Genomic DNA, 19,168 nt, shown 5'->3' on the forward strand with positions numbered 1-19,168 from the left:
TCATTACATCGTAGTACTCAAGAAATACCAGCGTAACATTACTAAAACGATCCCTCGGCCTTCAAACACTAGCAACTCGCCGTGTTATTCCCCGTCTATGCCTCTTTCACTCTTTCTTTTATCGCTCACCAAGACATTTGTTGCTGCAGCCACCCCCACGTACGTCATCCCGCCTAAACCACAGTAACCCAATCGCACGCATTAAAACCCGCACCTCCGCAATGAGCAGTTCATTTTTCCCGACTCCATAGTGCTCTGGAATGGCCTTCCCGACAACATAATAACATGCTCCGATCGCCGCCTTTTCCGCGAGAACCTGGCTAATTACTTCTCATAAACATATTCATACTGCGACACCGAAGTGCCAACTGTTCCTTGTTTTCTTTTTGTATGTTTATTTCTTGCTTTTAGTTTGTATATTATTGTACTCTTTTTGTACCCCGTGTATTTTTCCCCCTTTCTTTTTTTTGTGTGTTCTCTGCCACTACCCTCCAACCTGTATGTACGCCCCCCCCTTATGTAATGCCTTCGGGCCTTTAAGAGACAAATAAATGAAATTAAATGAAATAAACATTGAGAAGGCACTGGCAGCAGCTATTTTTTGTGACTCCTTTAGAGACCAACCGGCGCTTGCATGCCGGTCGCGTAGGAGCGCTTAGAGAGTCTAGTTAAATCTCGTTTAGTCTCGTACGGTGCCCGGATGTTCTCGTTTCAGAGCCCGGATGATGACTCTCGGTCTCGGCGTGACGTCACCACACTGCCGACAACGGGGGCTAAAAGCATTTCATGCTTAAAAAATAAAGTCGGATACTTTTCTAACAGACCTCGTATTATCGCTTGGGAGCACGACATCCTGTGTACTGAGCAGTCTGAGGGATACTGTGATCAGCTGCAGTCTGCGCCTGCTATTGCGCTTTAAATTCTTGCTCTTATTCGCGTAAATGACTTCCAAGACGCCACAAAGGTAATTGTAGGAGTGGCTGCGCGGTCAACCAATACAATATAACCCACAGTTTGGCAGAAAGCAGCTCTTAAGAATGTCTGTCAGCACCTTTGCATCCTTTCCTAATTCATCACTCACACCCTGCGGAAATGGCCCGCAAGTGTTGGCACCCTGCTTTGAGGCTCGCATGGCTTTGGCAGCAGTTTTGTGTGCTGAAAAAACTTGTTTGCACAAAACACTTGCTGTCCTTTTTTTTTCCTTAACTGCGGCTTCCTCACCTCCCGTAGCGACGCAGAGGCAGTCTACGACGCCTTGAGGACAACGGACGGGAAGAACAAGTTCGCAAAGCTCTGGAACGACATGCTGTACCACTACGGCCTCTTGCACGTCTGGGAGAGCGCCGACGCACTCAAAGGCAACAACGCCAGGCTCAAGCTCTTCTCCGTGAGTTTTCACTCAGGCTTCTTGCAGGACGATAGCGCTAGTCTAGAGGATAAACAGACTCGTTACGTGCGCTCATCTTCCTTCGGGAGTAGACATGCATTTTATAATATCCTGATTTCTCTTTTACATTATGCGCAGCATATTAGTAAACACGAATAGTTTTTGAGCTAAGCATTATAAGGTTTAAGGCTATATTTATCCTACCGTGGTACATTTATTCCATTTTCCGGATTTTATAGCGTAGTTTTGATGTGGCTGTCATGCCGGCTCGCGGCAAATGCGGACGTAACAGTGGCAGTAAGGTAAACTGACGTAGGAGAAACTTCATCGTACCTTGGATCATGTGGCCGAAAATAACTTTGTACTTTATTCCAACCGCTTACCAGATGAAACCTAAACAACATACGAGAACAAAAAGAACTGTAAATTATTTCTCGCGTCAAGAGTATTGCGTGGTTGTATAGAACAACATCGATCTGTGTTTTAAGCAAGATACTGTGGCGCTGCGGTTGCTGGCTGGGATAAATCTTTGGATTTAAAAGTAGGCTGAGCCCTTTTCAAATACAAGGAAGTAAATGTTTTGAAATCACTTTTCTGACTACTTAGTGCACCTGCGGTGTCGTCCCTTCGTGAAGAACAACCAAATTTCTGAAGGTATAAACCGGGATGTCGAAGGTGATGTATTTTAAAATATATTGTTGCGCACGCGGGGGATCATTCCCCAGCTGGGGGTAGGGAAAGGGAGTGCAGCCGATTGAAATACAGGTAAGCAAAACGTTCTGCAATGTTTTTCTCGGTTCACTTAACACCCGTGGAGGCGGCTGTTTGTTAAGTTAGGGAGTGCTTTGTTGAAGTATAGTGCGAGAAAATATGCTACGCCATTTCGAAGCTATTCTTTTAAAGCGCTACAAGAAATGTGTGTCGTGAAGCCCTGCATATCCCCAAAATACGCTCTTCTCCCTGGTCGATTACCCCAACCGCGCAAATTTTTTGTGCAGTTCGACATGCTTCCGGGTGCGCTGCATTTGCTCCCTAATACAATCGTTGAAACTACGCAGCCTAGACAGCGTAACCTGAAAAAAAAAGAAACAGTTCCCAACCATCTCAGAAAGCGAGCGAAAGTGAACCACGCATTGCAGCAGACTATGCCGCAGAGGACACACCGGCCGACACCGGCTCCGGCATCCGTCACTATCACCTTTGTGTTTACTTGCGGTGTTAGTCCTGTGCTGCTGTGCGAGGTTTGTTTGCCGTGCTGTTGAGCGCTGTCTTCAATGTAAACTTGTCTAGGGTGTCTAATTTGAAAGGCAGTACTGACGATGAAACGCAGCCCACGAGTTAGCATGTCGGACTACGCGACAAGCTTGCGAGATTGTGAGATACACCTAGCGGACACAGCGCCTTTTTATGTCCGTCTTTACAATACATGCTTACCTTGGCGTTTGAGAGATTTCTTGGAAAGGACGTAGCATGCTCCCTCACACTTTTCTTCAAAGCACTCGCCAGGTGTTAACAAGTAGCCGCCTCAATGACTACTGTGTGAAACCAAAAAAATTGTGAACGTTTTGCTTACATGTGTTTCTATGGGTTACACTTCCGTTCCGTACCCCCCAGCCAGAAGTCATTCCCCAGTGTAGCGGTTTTAAGCACACATATCCTTCGGACTGACGCTTAAGATTGCGAAACCTGTTCTATGGTGACTTTCGTTGTTTGTGACGAGCTCACGACATCATACCTACACTGCTGAATTCGAAGGCTTTTTATGTATCCCTAAGGGCGCTAAGCCTACTTCTCACTCCCATTCTTGGACTCTTCGGTTCTAAAAATGATGTTGGCCTATGTGTATAATAACGACTTACGCACCATTCCTAAGGAGCAGAGGCACGGCATGAAAATTAATCTCCCTACTTTTTCCAGGTCACTAATTGTTAACTCGATAGCACGCTGTTCATGAGCTTCACTTGTGGTAACTTAGCTAACCCGATGAAAGGGATTTTATCCGGGAGCACTGCGGAAGTGCTCCACCCATGACAACTCTTGCAACCTTTGGCACAACAACAGATTTTCTTTAAAAAGATACCCGAGAATGGTTGAAGTCTCAGGACATCACAAGCAACGGAAAAAATAGCCTCATGACAATACAAGAAACTCGGAAAACAGCAAACATTACACAACACTATACACAAGCTGCACGTAACGTTTTATAGAAATAGGCCGAGTTATTAAATTTACAAATCTACACGGCTGGTTGAAAGTTCGCGCACTACAGAGCCCACTACTGAGCAGTATAGTCGAAGATTTATAGCGCTTATGAACCAGCTGATGTATTCAGGACTGAGAACGCCTGACTCCTTACTATCCACAGATTTGTATCCTTGGAGGTGTCGCTAGCGCCTCAGTCTAAGTCTCAAAAGGAAACCCCGTGGTCTGGGAACCTCTGACCTACCCTGTACTTCGCACGGCACCGTAAAAGACATCTTTAAATGTGACGCCATTAAAAATGCTTGAAGAAGCGGTAATGTGGTAGTTGCATCGGATTATCATACAAAATAAAATTCCAACCATAATGTACACGTTCTCAAACGCGAGAAAATATAACGATGGCCGCTTTATGCAGACCGTTCTGCGCCGCACCTCTGTGACTAAAATACGGAGCGTCATTTCTCACAACCACAATTTAAATCTTGAAGGCAATGGAAGACGGACAAAAAAGAGCATAGAGGAGGCAAGTGCTATGTTATTAAAGTGTGGTTTATCAAACTTAAATGAACCAGAATAAGTAGAAGAACGTTGCATGCAGACTGCCACGTAAATAATTGTTGCACAAGCATGCTTTTACAGGACGCCAACCAGTAGGGTGAAGAGGAAGGCGCCCGATATTTGATACTTTAGGCCTAAACAGCCTGTGCCAGCAGTAAGGAGAGTGGTCGTAGCTAAAGCATTTACAGAACAGGAAGATAGCCGCGGAAATCAGTTATGTGACTTGCCTCTGTCGTAACTCTATTAAACGCCACCCTTTAAACACAATAATAGGCATGCCATGCATACTCGCCGCTAAAAGTAAATGGAAGGCGGCTTGGTCAAAACATTTATTTTATTTAAACCTAAAGCATAATGGTCCATGTTTTTTGGTGCACAGTGCAATTCGCACAATCACAGTTAGGCTGCACATATGTATTCAAGAATGCATGAATGGCGGCGGGGGGGAGGGGTCAATGATGAAATTTTTTCGTTAATATTGCTTTCCATTTACTTCTGACGGCACCTGTACATTTGATGGAATCATTTGCTGGCTTAACTAGAAAAAAGTTTCCTCGCCGCTGTCACACAGCCCTCTCTCTCCTCTAGTTTTTTCTGTTTTTTTTTTTCTGTTCGAGAAGGCTTGCTGCTCACGTGGAAATGCTGCAATCTCTTTCAAGGAAATCAAGAGTCGCCAGGACGCCCTCGGTTCGAACAAAAACGGGCACCGAGTTATCGGATTCCAGTTCCAAGCGGCCAGCGACCTCGACAAATTGAACGAAGTAGTTTCACACCTTCAGAAGTAGGTGGGCATTTATCAAGTTAATCACAGCTGATGGTTCTCGTCTGCTGAGATAACTTATTGCAAAGTAAATTGCACATTTCTCAGTCTCTCATAGCCTTAGTCGCTTTAGGACGTTAAACCCCATAAACCAACCAACCAACCAATACTTTCCAGTCAATCTTCCGTGCACCTACCCAAGCTGGCCATTCTTTTGAACATCTACAATTTACCTGTTTTCGTGTCGTCTGCTACTTTATCATCCACTTATGCTACCTGCAAAAAAAAAACATGTATGGGAGGTTTAAAGTTATGAACGTTCACATGGGCTGGGAAAGACGCCATCTAGAAAGGTTCCAAATTCAAAATGCTTCCGGCAGGTTATATAAATCAGGTTATCAGCTAAATTCAGACTCTGATCTCAGCGGTCGTTATCAATGTTTTCTCAACAAACAAATATTTTCACCAAACATAGCGCATTGTCATTGCTAGGCCGTATCGCGTACTGTTAATGCTTAGCTATGGCCTACCTGAACTTTCGAAATTAGATCAATACTAATACTTCGGATACATCTGAAGTTACATTATGCGTATATGATAGAGCCTTTAGTTGCAGTAGAAAGGCTCGTAAGAAAGCTGCTGGAGTTCAGAAAAAGGATATAACTTGTCTGTTCGATTGCATTAAATTTCCCTTGTTTTTTCTTAGAAACGAAAAACTTGGTCTTTTGTTTGGCTCCACAGCTTGCATAAAGTTCCATCCAGGCTTCCTACACTTTGCAGTTTATTTATACATTACATACTCCAGAGTAAATCTCGTACAGAGACTGAAATTCCAGGGCAGTATTTTTAGCGGCACTCTCTCTCGCAAAGTAAACATAGACTTAGACTCAAAAACTCAAAATGATAACGGTTTGGTTTGGCTTACCGGGTTTAACGTCCCAAAGCGACATAGGCTATACGCCGTACTGAAAGGCTCCGGAAATTTGGATTAGCCGAGGTTCTTTAACGAGCACTGACATCGCACAGTTCATGGGCCTCTAGAAGTTCGCCTCCATGAAAATTCAACCTCCGCGGCCGGGGTCGAACCCGCGTCTTTAGGGTCAGCAGCCGAGCACCATAACTGAGCCACCGCAGCGGCGAAAAGGAAGCTATATGCATTACCGTTTGATTGCTGTCATTACGGTCAAAGAAGAAAAAGAAAAATCAAATTATTTACAACATTTTGCGCCTCTCTTTTTTGCCGTCTCTCTCTTCTTACGTCCCTTATCCACACGGCTTGGAATGGCAGCAATTTTTTCATGCAGGCTAAAGCCACTCTATCTTATTCAATTCGTTCGTATATAAATGTTTAAATGTTAAGAAAAAGCCCCTTTATGGTAAGCATAAAGCATTTATGGCTTCACGTCATCGTATCATTGGCTAACCATCTTAAACTCAATATGGCAAAACATACAAATCTACTTTGCATACGCCACTAAAATCATAGTAAGTCCAACAGCAATGTACCAATTTCATGTGGCTCCCACTTCTTGAATACTACAGGTTCGACGTGATAAGCAAGAAATACTTTTATAAGTATTTCAGAGCAGAGATGCTTGCCCTCTCTGTTCCATCTCTGTTCGGTCATGGAATCTATTGCCTCCGTATAAAAGAGATGTACTCAAGGGCAACCAGCGGCTTATGTAGTCGCTCCTCTTTTTTTTGTAGGAAATTTAGTATTGAGGTCAATATATTTAATCAAGTGAACAAAAATTCTATCGCCATTAGTATGAACAACTGACCTTCTAGGAAACAGGAAATCGTTCTCCGGCTCATGTGTTCCGATATTTCAAGGCTTCTCAACGCTATCGAGATGTGTGCTGAGGGCATCTTTTCTTGGCGGGAGGATTTTCAACGCGTTACATTTTATGCCGTTCAGATTTTGAACTCTACAAACACTGCTGTTGTCTCGGTTCTCGAGAAAGAAGTACTTCCATGGAGTTTATTTTTGTTTTCTTCATAGCGCTTTCTTAATTTGTAAGTCATGGTTTCCGCTCGACTTTCAACTTCCGCCCGAAAGCGATGGTAGGTGAGCTAATGTGGGCTGGAATACGACATGAATAAATCAAATTATATTATACCACTTGCGAGTTCCTAACAAGCAATAGCATCGCAAAGTACAGGAGCATTGGCAGTCGAAGGCCGAAGACACTAAGTCACTGTGCATTGCAATTAGCACCTTTCGGTACAGGCTCAGATTGGGGTGGATATTCGGAAGAATTTAGCCAGGCCTCAAATGATTTTAAGTGCATTAAAAGCAGTTACACAGTACAAACGTTGCTGTTACGGCTAAGAAAGTTGTGCCACGACAGAAATGCTGGTCACTGCGGTTGCAAATCAATGCAGGGCTTTACGAAACACGTGCAATAGACACTATCGCATAAAACGAAATGCTTTCCGGATAAAACCTCCATGCCGTGCTCATATAAATGCTTCCTGATCAGGAAAGCACGCTGCTTGGCGAGTTGTTTTAATCATGGTTTAAATTAACTTGGTTGATTGAAATGGTTTAATGCCGACAGACGGATATGAACATTGCCAGGTAGTACTGCCAACCGTTCTATTTACACCAAGAACAGTGAGCATAAAAACATACCTAGAGGTAGTGCTTCCACTGTGAAGGAAAAACATGCAAAGACAGACGTGCTACGTAACCCATTACTTGCAAAACCGTGCAAGATGTGACACTGTGGTGTATATAAGTTTAACAAAGCTTTGCTCAAAAACTAAGCAGGCGGCTTTTTTATGTGACCAGTTCCCAGAAAAATCCAGATTTTTTCTTTCCATTAATGTCTAGCCCTGTTAATGCTCTTGCAGGTCAATCTTTGTCCGGTCTCTGCTACGCTAAGATGTTTTAACGTGCTGTTTTTTTGAGCAAGTCTCTTAAAATTTTACTACCGTCCTAACTGGGTTATTAGTTTGGTACGTGTATCTGAAAAATTTTCTTTCTTTGCAGACAATACCCGATAACAGTTATTATTACGATTACACATCTGTTCAAAATACCACCGAGTTCTTTCTCGATGGGGCCCTCAGAGTGGGAAAGCAACCACGTACATTCGCTGGTGAGTTCTGAGCCAGCCAACTTTGCAAAACCTTTAACATTGTTAGGTCGTAAATGAGACCACAATATTTGCTATTTAACTGGTTGGTGAGCTGCACTTTTTGCACAGGAGCTCTTCCACACTTTGTGCTCCTAGGATAATAAGGAGGTGCACCTTTCACTCGAAAGGAAAATGTTGCAATCAATACTGCAAGCCGACTTGCCATTCAGAAATTGCTCAGACCAGAAAAACATAAAAAGAAACGGTTTTTGACGAGCACGGCTGAGTGACTCAAGAGGCGACAGCAGATCATAACTAAGGGATTGAGCAGCTAATGAAGACCTATTGGTCTAAAATTTCTCAAAATTTCACCAAAGTCGATAGTACATTTCAACACTCTGATAAGGTGCAGTTTATGAAGTGTGCAGTGCATAGCGAAGTGGTTAAGAAACAAACCTACTTAGGGAATGGTCACAGGATTGTATAATGTCGCTGAATAAACCAGGGAAAGTAGGATCAGGTGGTGGGCATTTGGATCTCTTTCATCTGCTTAATAGCTGTTAACGGGTGCGGTTAAGATAAAAATCATCATCATCATCATCATCATCATCATCATCATCAGCCTGACTACACCCACTGCAGGGCAAAGGCCTCTCCCATGTCTCTCCAATTAACCCTGTCCTTTGTCAGTTGCCGTCACTGTATCCCTGCAAACTTCGTAATCTCATCCGCCCACCTAACTTTCTGCCGTCCCCTGCTACGTTTGCTTTCTCTTGGAATCCACTCCGTTACCCTTAAGGACCAGCGGTTATCTTGCCTTCGCATTACATGCCCTGCCCAAGCCCATTTCTTCCTCTTGATTTCAACTAAGATGTCATTAACCCGCGTTTGTTCCCTCACCCACTCCGCCCTCTTCCGATCTCTTAACGTTACACCTATAATTTTCCTTTCCATAGCTCGCTGCGTTGTTCTTAACTTAAGCAGAACCCTCTTTGTTAGCCTCCACGTTTCTGCCCCATAGGTAAGTACCGGTAGGATACAGCTGTTGTATACTTTTCTCTTCAGGGATATTGGTAAGCTACCATTCATGATCTGAGAGAACCTACCATATGCGCTCCAACCCATTCGTATTCTTCTAGTTATTTCACTCTCATGATCCGGATCTGCGGTCACTACCTGCCCTAAGTAGACATATTCTCTTACTACTTCCAGCACCTCGCTACCAATTGCGAACTGCTGTTCCCTTGCTAGGCTGTTGAACATTACTTTGGTTTTCTGCATGTTAATTCTTAGCCCCACCGTTCTGCTCTGCCTGTCTAACTGATTGATCATGCTTTGCAGTTCTTGTCCTGAGTGGCTTAGCAAGGCAATGTCATCAGCGAATCGCAAATTACTCAGGTATTCTCCATTAACTCTTATCCCCAACTGTTCCCATTCCAGTCCCCGGAATACCTCCTGTAAGCAGGCAGTGAAGAGCATTGGCGAGATCGTGTCTCCCTGCCTGACCCCTTTCCGTATTGGAATTTTATTGCTGACTTTATGGAGAGCTATAGTTGCTGTGCAGTCGTTATAAATATCTTCCAATATTTTCACATAACACTCTTCTACACCCTGATTCCGCAATGCCTGCATGACAGCTGAGGTTTCCACCGAGTCAAATGCTTTCTCGTAATCAATGAAGGCTATATATAAGGGTTGGTTATATTCTGCGCATTTCTCTATCACCTGATTGATAGTGTGAATGTGGTCTATTGTCGAGTATCCTTTACGAAAGCCTGCCTGATCATTTGGTTGACTAAAGTCCAAGGTTGTCCTGATTCTATTAGCGATTACCTTAGTAAATACCTTGTAGGCAACGGACAATAAGCTGATTGGTCTGTAATTCTTCAAGTCCTTCACATCTCCTTTCTTATGAATTAAGATAATGTTAGCGTTCTTCCAAGCTTCTGGTACTCTCGAGGTCACAAGGCATTGCGTATAGAGGGTGGCTAGTTTTTGTAGCACAATCTCTCCTCCGTCCTTCAACAAATCTGCTGTTACCTGATCCTCACCAGCTGCTTTCCCTCTTTGCATTGCTCCTAAGGCTTTCTTTACTTCCTCCTTCGTTACTGGCAGGATGTCCCATTGCTGTGCTTGACTGCCTCCCTCAGTAACTTGATGATTACATTCGCTACTGTATAGATTTGTGTAGAACTCTTCGGCTAATTTAACTATCTTATCCATATTGCTGATGACATTGCCCTGTTTGTCTTTTAGCGCATACTTCTGGTTTTTACCTATGCCCAGTTTTCTCCTCACTGATTTTAGGCTACCGCCGTTCCTTAGAGCATGCTCAATTTTCTCCATGTTAAACTTTCTTATGTCGGCTACCTTGCACTTATTTATTAACTTCGATAGCTCTGCTAGTTCTATCCTGTCTGTGGAGTTAGACGTCCTCATGCTTTGGCGTTTCTTAATCAGATATTTGGTCTCCTGAGATAGCTTGCTGGTATCCTGTCGAACCATCCTACCACCTACTTCTGCGGCGCACTCTGTAACGATAGCTGTAAGATTATCATTCATTGTTTCAACACTGCGGTCGTCTTCATCAGTTAAAGCGGAAAATCTGTTTTGCAGCGACATTCTGAATTCCTCTACCTTCCCTCTTAATGCTAACTCGTTAATAGCCTTTCGCTTCACCAGTTTCCTCCGTTCCCTCTTCAAATCTAAGCTAACACGAGACCTTACCATTCTGTGGTCGCTACAACGGACCTTACCGAGGACCTCCACATCCTCTACGATGCCAGGGTGTGCGCACAATATGAAATCTATTTCATTTTTAGTCTCACCATTGGGGCTCTTCCAAGTCCACTTCCTGTTTGCTCGTTTGCGGAAGAAGGTATTCATAATCCGTAAATTATTTCTATCTGCGAACTCTACTAATAACTCTCCCCTACTGTTCCTAGAACCTATGCCATAGTCACCTATCGCCTTGTCTCCAGCCTGCTTTTTACCTACCTTTGCATTAAAGTCGCCCATCAGTACAGTGTACTGTGATTTTACTTTGGTCATTGCCGATTCCACATCCTCATAGAAGCTTTCAACTATCTGGTCATCATGGCTTGATGTAGGCGCGTAGGCCTGCACCACCTTCAGCTTGTACCTCTTATTAAGCCTAATTACGATAGCTGCCACTCTCTCGTTAATACTGTAAAACTCCTCGATGTTGCCAGCTATATCCTGATTAATGAGGAATCCCACACCTAGTTCTCGCCTATCTACTAATCCACGATAGCACAGTACATGCCCGCCCTTTAATACTCTATACGCCTCATCTGTCCTCCTAACCTCACTAAGCCCTATGACATCCCATTTAATACCGGCTAATTCCTCCAATAGCACTGCTAAGCTAGCCTCACTTGATAAGGTTCTTGCGTTAAACGTTGCCAGGTTCAGTTTCCAATGGCGGCCTGTCCGGAGCCAGAGATTCTTAGCACCCTCCACTGCGTCACAGATCTGACCGCCGCCTTGGTCAGTTGCTCCGCAGCCGCTGGGGACTGAGGGCCGAGGGTTAATTGGTTTGTTCATATAAGGTTGTGGCCAAGTACTACACCAGGGTGGCCAAATCCTGTTCTGGTGAGGAAGTGCGTTGTCGGTTCTGGTCACCGAAATCAGGCCGCACTCCAAGCCTGGTTATGCAATTCCATCGACACGCGGAGTTTCTCTTTTTTTTTTAATCCGGTGGAGAATTGCGTGGCACCGGGATTCGAACCCCGGTCCTCTTGCACGCGACTTCATGACTTATCGGCCATTGAAACTAAAAGCTCTCCTGAACCTTGCACACCCACTGTGTGGCCACAATGCGTATTACAGCAAAACTGAAAGCTGCTCGGCAAACGTCGAACTTCGCAACGACACTGTTTACCAAAATGCTGTTCTCGCGTCTTCTCGTGCAAAAAGTGTCGACTGCACATTTGGCAGCCATGCTGGAGCAATGCTGACTATTACTCGCTCTACGATAACGAACTCTTGAGTAGTATTTATAGTAGTCTGTAAAGTGGACATATAAAAAAAACTACCAATCGCAGCATTTTGCCACAAGGCGGCATTCCTAGCCTAACATCCCAGAATAACTGGTGGAAAGCCTGCCTGCAACTAATGGCCATAAAAAGTCACTGATGCGTAAGAGAGTAGGCGATAAAAACAAGGGAAAAAAATGCTCGTCAGCATTGTGCAATGCTGCCAATCTTGACAGGGCAGAGTCGGACATCACAATAAATGCGCAATCGCATGAAATGCGTAAATACTTGAGGCAATGCTGAGTACCAACAATTGCTGATTGACAATATTATGATACCAACAGCCAGAAGTCAGTAACAGCGAAGGCTGAAAACCTTGTGTTCAAGAGATATGCCCAAACGATAATCAAGCGTACGCTGTCACTGCCGCTGTGCAATGAATAGGCAAAGCTCGCTCGTCAGAGAGAAAGGCTTTAACTAAACAGAGGCTTCCTCTCCAGTGGCCCCCCACGACCCCCACTTCCAACAACGTACAATGCGGCGCATCCAACGCGGTTCATTTGTAATGCAGTACCACTCGGCGGTGTTCAACAAAGCTGCCCTGCTCACTCACCGGGAACCACAAGCGTGCAAAGTGCAGGCCTTGGCACACGGGGCCCCTCAGCCAATCGCCGAGCGCCTCTCGATTGGCTCGAGGCTAAATAACATTATACGGCTGGGCGAGCGGCTTCCCTTGGCAAAAGAAGCCGTTATATGAAAACGTAAGACAGGATCACGTTTTCATTTCGTTGCTTACGGAACGCTTGCAGCAGCTGCCGGTGCCTTTAACTCGCACATTCCCCGCCGAGAGTGTGTCTGGTGTGCTCCTGCCAAATTTTTTTTTCTCTTTTTAACGGAATGTATATGTCTCTCTCTACGTTTTTTTTGTTTTTTGCCAGTATACTGGTAAATAATGCTGCTCAAGCGAGCTTAAAGCATTTCTCTCTTTCTTTTTTTTTTGCTCTGCACATCTCACCAGAGCCATTTGTGGCATATTTTTTTTGCAAACAGGCACCAGGTATAATATAAATGTCACAGGGTCGTTGGGGCTAAAAAACTAAAATCGGGAGAGGGAAAAGGGAGGGAATAAAAGGGAGGGTACTAAAAATACTGTCTATTACATCCACAAAAGCTAAGATTGCTTGATTATTACAAATAACTAAGACACCATGGTCCAGGCCATGGTCACTTAAACCTAAAAAGAGCACAATACACGGACAATATTCGAAACAATGCAGATACCTCATCACCAGTAAAATTTGTTGTAGAAAGGAATAAAACTTACCAGCAGATAAAGGTCAAGTAGACTCATAAAACTGACTTGAGCCATGCTATGGGAGTTTATAGCTATTCTAATCAATGCATCAATTGATATAGGGCAAAAGTTCACCAGAGGCAAAAAATAAATCGTGTTTTGCACCATGGGTGTTGTTTATGAGATCCAGCTGATCTGTGGCATGCAAATGGATGTGCACGAAAGCACCACATTTTGCTCATGAACTACACAGGTACACTTTTGCCTGTGCACTGAAGCACTTGCAGATGTGAGCCCCCATTTGGCGCAATTTATGGCAGTAGTCCCGAGAACTAATGCACGTGAGCTTGGGAAGACTTCCACACCAAAAAGGAGGTAATGCCTGCGTCAATGACACATCTGTCACACCTCTACTGCGAAGAAGCAAAGCTTGTTAGAGCGGCATTTGCTCTGGCTGTCCATATAATGCAAGAGCATTAGAGGTGCCATTTACGAGAAAAGTCGGCATCTGTATGTATCACAAAAAATGCGGGTTGTCACCCGCCCACCAGGGTGTGGGCAATCTGTCCCCCATGGAAAGTGGAAATGAAGTTAGTTCAAATAAATTCAATGCAACTGTCACCTGCCCATGCACGGCACTGTGCACTGGCTCATTGGTAGAGAGACAGACAGCCTCCCGAGGAACTATCTGTGCAAAAATGAGCCTTAAGGAAGCTCGGAAGGAGCCCCTGGGTCTCGCAAGCCCCACCAGTGGCTATGTTTGAAACAGCCACCAGCCGGCCTGCTACAGCACTGTGCCAGTAATGGTATGAGCACTCAACACATGAAAGGGAAGGAATGCTTGTGTAAGAGGGACCTCTAATGCTACAGTGTTGCACTCTTAAGGGTAGGTTAATCGTTGTTCAACTTTTTACTTGCTGGCTTGGCCACAGATACAGACAGCTGGAAGTTTCTGCACACTCCTGCCCAGAGGCCGTGTTAGAAGACTCACATGCAGCAGCAGCACACCAGAGACAAAGCTGAGTCCCTGGCAGTAGCCCACTTGTGGGTCGAGCAGCGAGTAGGCCTTGAGGAGGTTGTACAGTGAGAGCTGGCCGGCCCCGAGGCTATCACGGTAGAACGGGTGGCTGGGGAATGTTCTAAGGAACAATATCTTATCAATACTCCCCTTCACAGCAGAACCGTAGGAACTAACGAAACGCTTGCACTTGAAAACACCGCAGTGAGTATGAAGCCGCAATCAGGTGAACCGTTAAGAAGCCGAGAGAGAGAAAAGTGGCAAGGGTACAGACGCTAGTTGAAGGAGTCCTAGCTTAAATGAACGAAAAAAATGGCCATGGGCAGAGAAACGTCGTTAGAACATTAGGTTCGGCTAATTGGAATTTGTTTGATAGAATCATTCTCTTAGCGGTCTAAAAACACAGACACTACATATACGACAAACAGAGTAGGGACACTAGCGAGTGCCTTTTGTGGGTTTGTCGCAGGTGTAGTGTCTTTGTTTTTAAAGCGCTAAGAAAATGATTTCAGCAGATACCGAAGGGAGGGGTAATAGAAAATTATAAATGGTCCCTTAGAGTAACCAGGTGGATTCCATTCAAAAAGTGAAAAACAGCAGCACGCTGCCAAGTGTTAAGCTGGGCAATGATATTGGAAAGGTTGCACGAATAAGCTGGCGGCAACTGGCGCAGGAGAGGCTGATGTGCTGGAAGAGACCATTGTCCTAGGATTTGCATAGATTGGTGGATAATGACAATGGTTATTGCCACTGAGGTGTCAAGTCTACATGTTCAGGCTGAGAGACGAGTGCGCAGTGGCGGATGTTCTGTTTAGGTTATGAGGTGGCTTTCGAAGGAAATGAGGTGGCTGGGCTGCTTAAGATTGGTATTTCGCTCTGGTTGTTCTGGGCAACGATTTCAGGGTGTTCCGCGCATTGACCATTCTTTGCAATCTTAGATTTCCATGCCTGAATGTACATGGTGGTAGAGGTCACAACTAGCAGGCTGTGCAAGGGAGTATGCAGAAAGTAAACATACCAAGCATTTGAAAGGCACTGAAGTGGTTGCTATCTCTTCTAAGTACGTTGGATTCTTTTATTGCACACTTTTTTCTCTCCAGCGAACTAGATTCTCTTCGCGCGATAAAAGTGGGTTCACAGCATAGTAAAAGTGTGTTCTTCCTTGAGAAATTGAAAAATGCTTCTACCGCTCTTCGAATGTTGTGAAAGTGCTCAATCTCGCCTAGATATTAGAATCCTATCAGCATATACCACTAGTCTCGCTTCTGGAGCTTCGTGTGCTAACTGCTATGAAATTCTAGGAGCTTTAAATGTTGTCGGCCTGCTTGTATTCATAAAATGGTAGCAGATATCGCTCTCAACCACTATCGTAATGCGGTTCACAAAGGCTGTCTTCTTGCAGAGAATACTGAAGTGAGCCTACTTTCTCAAATGACGCATAGCACTTACTAAAAAAAGCTAACAGAAGCCTGCCTCTTACGATTGCCATTTAAAGTGAAAACATACTGTGTACTTCTGCGATTATATTATTTGGTACTGCCCGCGTAACTCCCGGAATGCTTTGGGAAATATGATAACAAACCTTTATCTTAAGATTACGTGTCAAGTGCGACGTTTTTCTGCGCTTGGTAGACCAAACCCAATTCGTTTCTATGCAGGCGTGCTACTCATGGACAACGCAGATCCTACTGAATGCGTTATGGTGTTTAACATAGTCATGTGGCTTAGAGACATATAATAATGTTTCCATGAGAAATGAGTAGACTAATCAGGAATAGGGAAGTTAATAATCATTGAGGACGGCACCCCATAAAGCTATTCCGTTCTACTCTTAGAGTCGAAAATAAACGTCTTCAATGTTCACGACTTCCTGCTTACTAGAAAAAATGTGAAAAATAGATCCTGGGTATTCAGCGCATTAACCGTAGTTTGCACCATCGGACTGCCAAGGCGGATTAGAGAGTGACGGAGGTCGCAGGGCAGCTTGTGCAAGAGAATATGGACCATGTAAACATACCAAGCACCATAAATGCACTGAAGTTATGACTCTCTTCTAAGTACATCGGCTGCCTTCGTTTCGCGTTTTTTGTCATCAGCGAAAACCTAATTAACCCATGAAATCCTGCAATAAATTAAACAGGCCTAAATATTTCTGACCGCCATTACTTCCAGCGTCCGTACTGATTTAAGGTAATTAATTGTGCAGAAAATGTGGCAGTGAATAAACAAGTCGGTGGTGACAACAATAGTTTGGGGCTGAGCGTGTCTAATTCTCCTGATCAATACACTCCCCATCGTCGCCGCTTAATGGCACTGCACAGTTCTCGCCTCCAGTGGGCGATTATCCGGTTCTGTTGCTGCGCCACACTAATTAATGAAATGGTGTATACGTGCTCATAGCATAGCCAATGCTTGGAATATTCCCATGTTTATTGATTTCGGCTCTGTGTAAGCTGGTTTTCTGTACTGGGGTAAATTCCTGTTGACACCTTTGGCGACCCAACAATACACAATCACGTCACAATTTTAAAATGTCACGGAATATATTCTGTGCTGAAAAAACAACCATGAGAAAGTATCTCAACCTCGTCTGTGACTTGTGCATCGAAAACTTTCCTCTGTGTAAAGGACATTAAAGTTAGCAAATTCACCTATGTTATCGCAAATGGCTTGTATATACAAATATTTCTTCGCTGTTCAAGACAACTGCCTACATCCACACGCTAGGGGGATCTTCAAACTACCTTGTCGCTATAATAGCTTGACACAGCTTAGCTGTAATAGCTGTAAGAGTCAGTGTAAGCAGGCGTGCGTTTTACACGGCATGAATTTTCAGGTCTGTTTTCAAGTTTGAGTTCCCTATTAAAGCATCGCGTGTTTTTCCACTGTTTGCTTTTGCGTTGGGAGACTTAAGCATACAGTTCTCTTGTGATGTGTCGCTGTTCACTGGCCCTTCTCTGCATTGCAGAATGAAGCGCTGAAGAAGATTAAGACAACGACCATCAGTGGGACGGTTACTGTTATACCATCCTTCACCATGGCTGCTGTCTCGTGGAAGACAACGACGATCTGGGATGCGAGCAGACCAAACTGGCAAACCAACTATTCGACCCCTATGCTGTATACCCAGGTGCCGATACACACCTCTTTCGTAACTATGGGCAGAGGGCGAGTGCTTTTTAAAGCAGCGACGTGCCTAAAATTACAGAAAAACATTTTCCTGCTTTCGTACTGGTGGTGCAACTATTTCGTGCACCCAAAGCTTCACATGATTAGACTGTAGTGTAGGGGGGGGGGGGGGGGGGGGGGGCACTTTTCAGATGGCTATGAGCCGCTGGGTTTCGGTGACCGGTGTGGCAGTCTCACTACACAGTAATCTCTGGGTCGCAGCTGAGCTGCGCGGCTTGTCACTGTTACGGGTTCGAGAGCTGGAAGTCCTGCGCTGTTTGTCCCGTTGGCATTCCTACTGTATAAGAGCTAATGTGGCGACATACTTTGAATTTCGAGGAAAACTCTCCTGAGAAAATAATGGAGTTAATCCATGCTTTAGGGATGGTGGTAGTTTAGAGCTCGCCAGGATACTTTTGGGATTTGGTGATGGATTTATCAGCGGGCAGGTAGTGAAGACTAGCACTGTGATAGTACGTGGTCATTCCGGCATAAGTGACCATACAATTTCTATCCGAGCCGACGTACGCGCAGGCCACTGCGCAGTCGACAAATTTTCGACCGTAGTTGTATGTTGCATTGCTCTCAAGGTGGGAGCAGTGCGACAGGACGCAGATGATCGAGATAGTTTGAATCTGGCGCGGGTTTAAATTAGTGTGGATTTCAAGGATTGACACAATCATGAGCTTACACCAGTATGTATGCTAGACCACGTGATACACCACTTAACACGCAAGGTCTCGCTTTCGCAAAGTCGAACGAAAGTATCTAAAATGGCTTTGAAGTTGCGTGTCTGACTCACGTACCTCTCGTACTTCATGTTACTCATGTAGTTCAATTACCTCCGACTCACAGCCAACAGTAATTGGTCTCTTTTTCAGGTAACTGCCTCATTTGTTCTTTGTGCAATTATATACTTTTTATCCTTATATGTCGTAATGACATTTCAGCAATGCTGCGATCTAATATTGACATTTAATTGAATATTTGTTTATTTTCATTCCACTGGTAAATTTGTGATGCCACAGTGCCCTTGACCAATGCTGAATTAAGTTGGAGCGGGAATGACTTTTCGTCTGAACACCCTCTCTAATCCTATCGTTCTAGAGTGTCGTATGCAAGCTTGAATATAATTTGCGCTCATACGCAGGTCTGCGACAAGTTGATCGAGCAGCAACCCGTGTTCAGCCCGTCGACGATGCACATGTACACCGGGTGGCCGAAAAACAAGGATCTCATCACGTTCGACACTGCGGACACAATGCTGACTAAGGTACGTCTTTGGCGATGCGTCACGTGAGGTTATACGGCTAACAAACTGCAGGCCGCCGCGGTGGCTCAGTGGTTTGGCGCTCGGCTGTTGACCCAAAAGAAGCGGGTTCGATCCCGGCCGCGGCGGCTTGAATTTCTTTGGAGGAGAAATTCTAGAGGCCCGTGTACTGTGCGATGTCAGTGCACGTTAAAGAACCCCAGGTGGTCGAAATTTCCGGAGCCCTCCACTACGGCGTCTCTCATAGCCTGAGTCGCTTTGGGACGTTAAACCCCATAAACCAAACCAAACCAAAAAACTGCAGAAATATTGCCCATAAAACAAGCAAAACACTTGCACAGCACGCAGATATTACAAGCATGATGTTGAACATCATAGAACAGAATCGGTGAACTCTGCTACTCTAACTGCAAAATAAGCGGCAAAAAAA

The 19,168-nt window shown here is 44.6% G+C and overlaps 1 protein-coding gene across 1 annotated transcript in view; it reads left to right on the plus strand.

The window, feature by feature from the left end:
- The window catches only part of LOC149328636 (uncharacterized), a 33,718-nt gene that overhangs the window by 11,996 nt on the left and 2,554 nt on the right, over positions 1 to 19,168 (plus strand). Inside the window, exons 4-8 of the mRNA XM_089559554.1 lie at positions 1,231 to 1,387; positions 4,807 to 4,928; positions 7,903 to 8,011; positions 17,269 to 17,430; positions 18,619 to 18,741. Coding sequence (XP_089415680.1) covers positions 1,231 to 1,387; positions 4,807 to 4,928; positions 7,903 to 8,011; positions 17,269 to 17,430; positions 18,619 to 18,741 — 673 coding nt within the window. The remainder of the gene's footprint in view (positions 1 to 1,230; positions 1,388 to 4,806; positions 4,929 to 7,902; positions 8,012 to 17,268; positions 17,431 to 18,618; positions 18,742 to 19,168) is intronic.

The sequence above is a fragment of the Amblyomma mixtum genome, chromosome 9, assembly GCF_055824585.1.
Source record: "Amblyomma mixtum isolate Tamu chromosome 9, ASM5582458v1, whole genome shotgun sequence".
In the NCBI taxonomy this organism is placed as follows: domain Eukaryota; kingdom Metazoa; phylum Arthropoda; class Arachnida; order Ixodida; family Ixodidae; genus Amblyomma; species Amblyomma mixtum.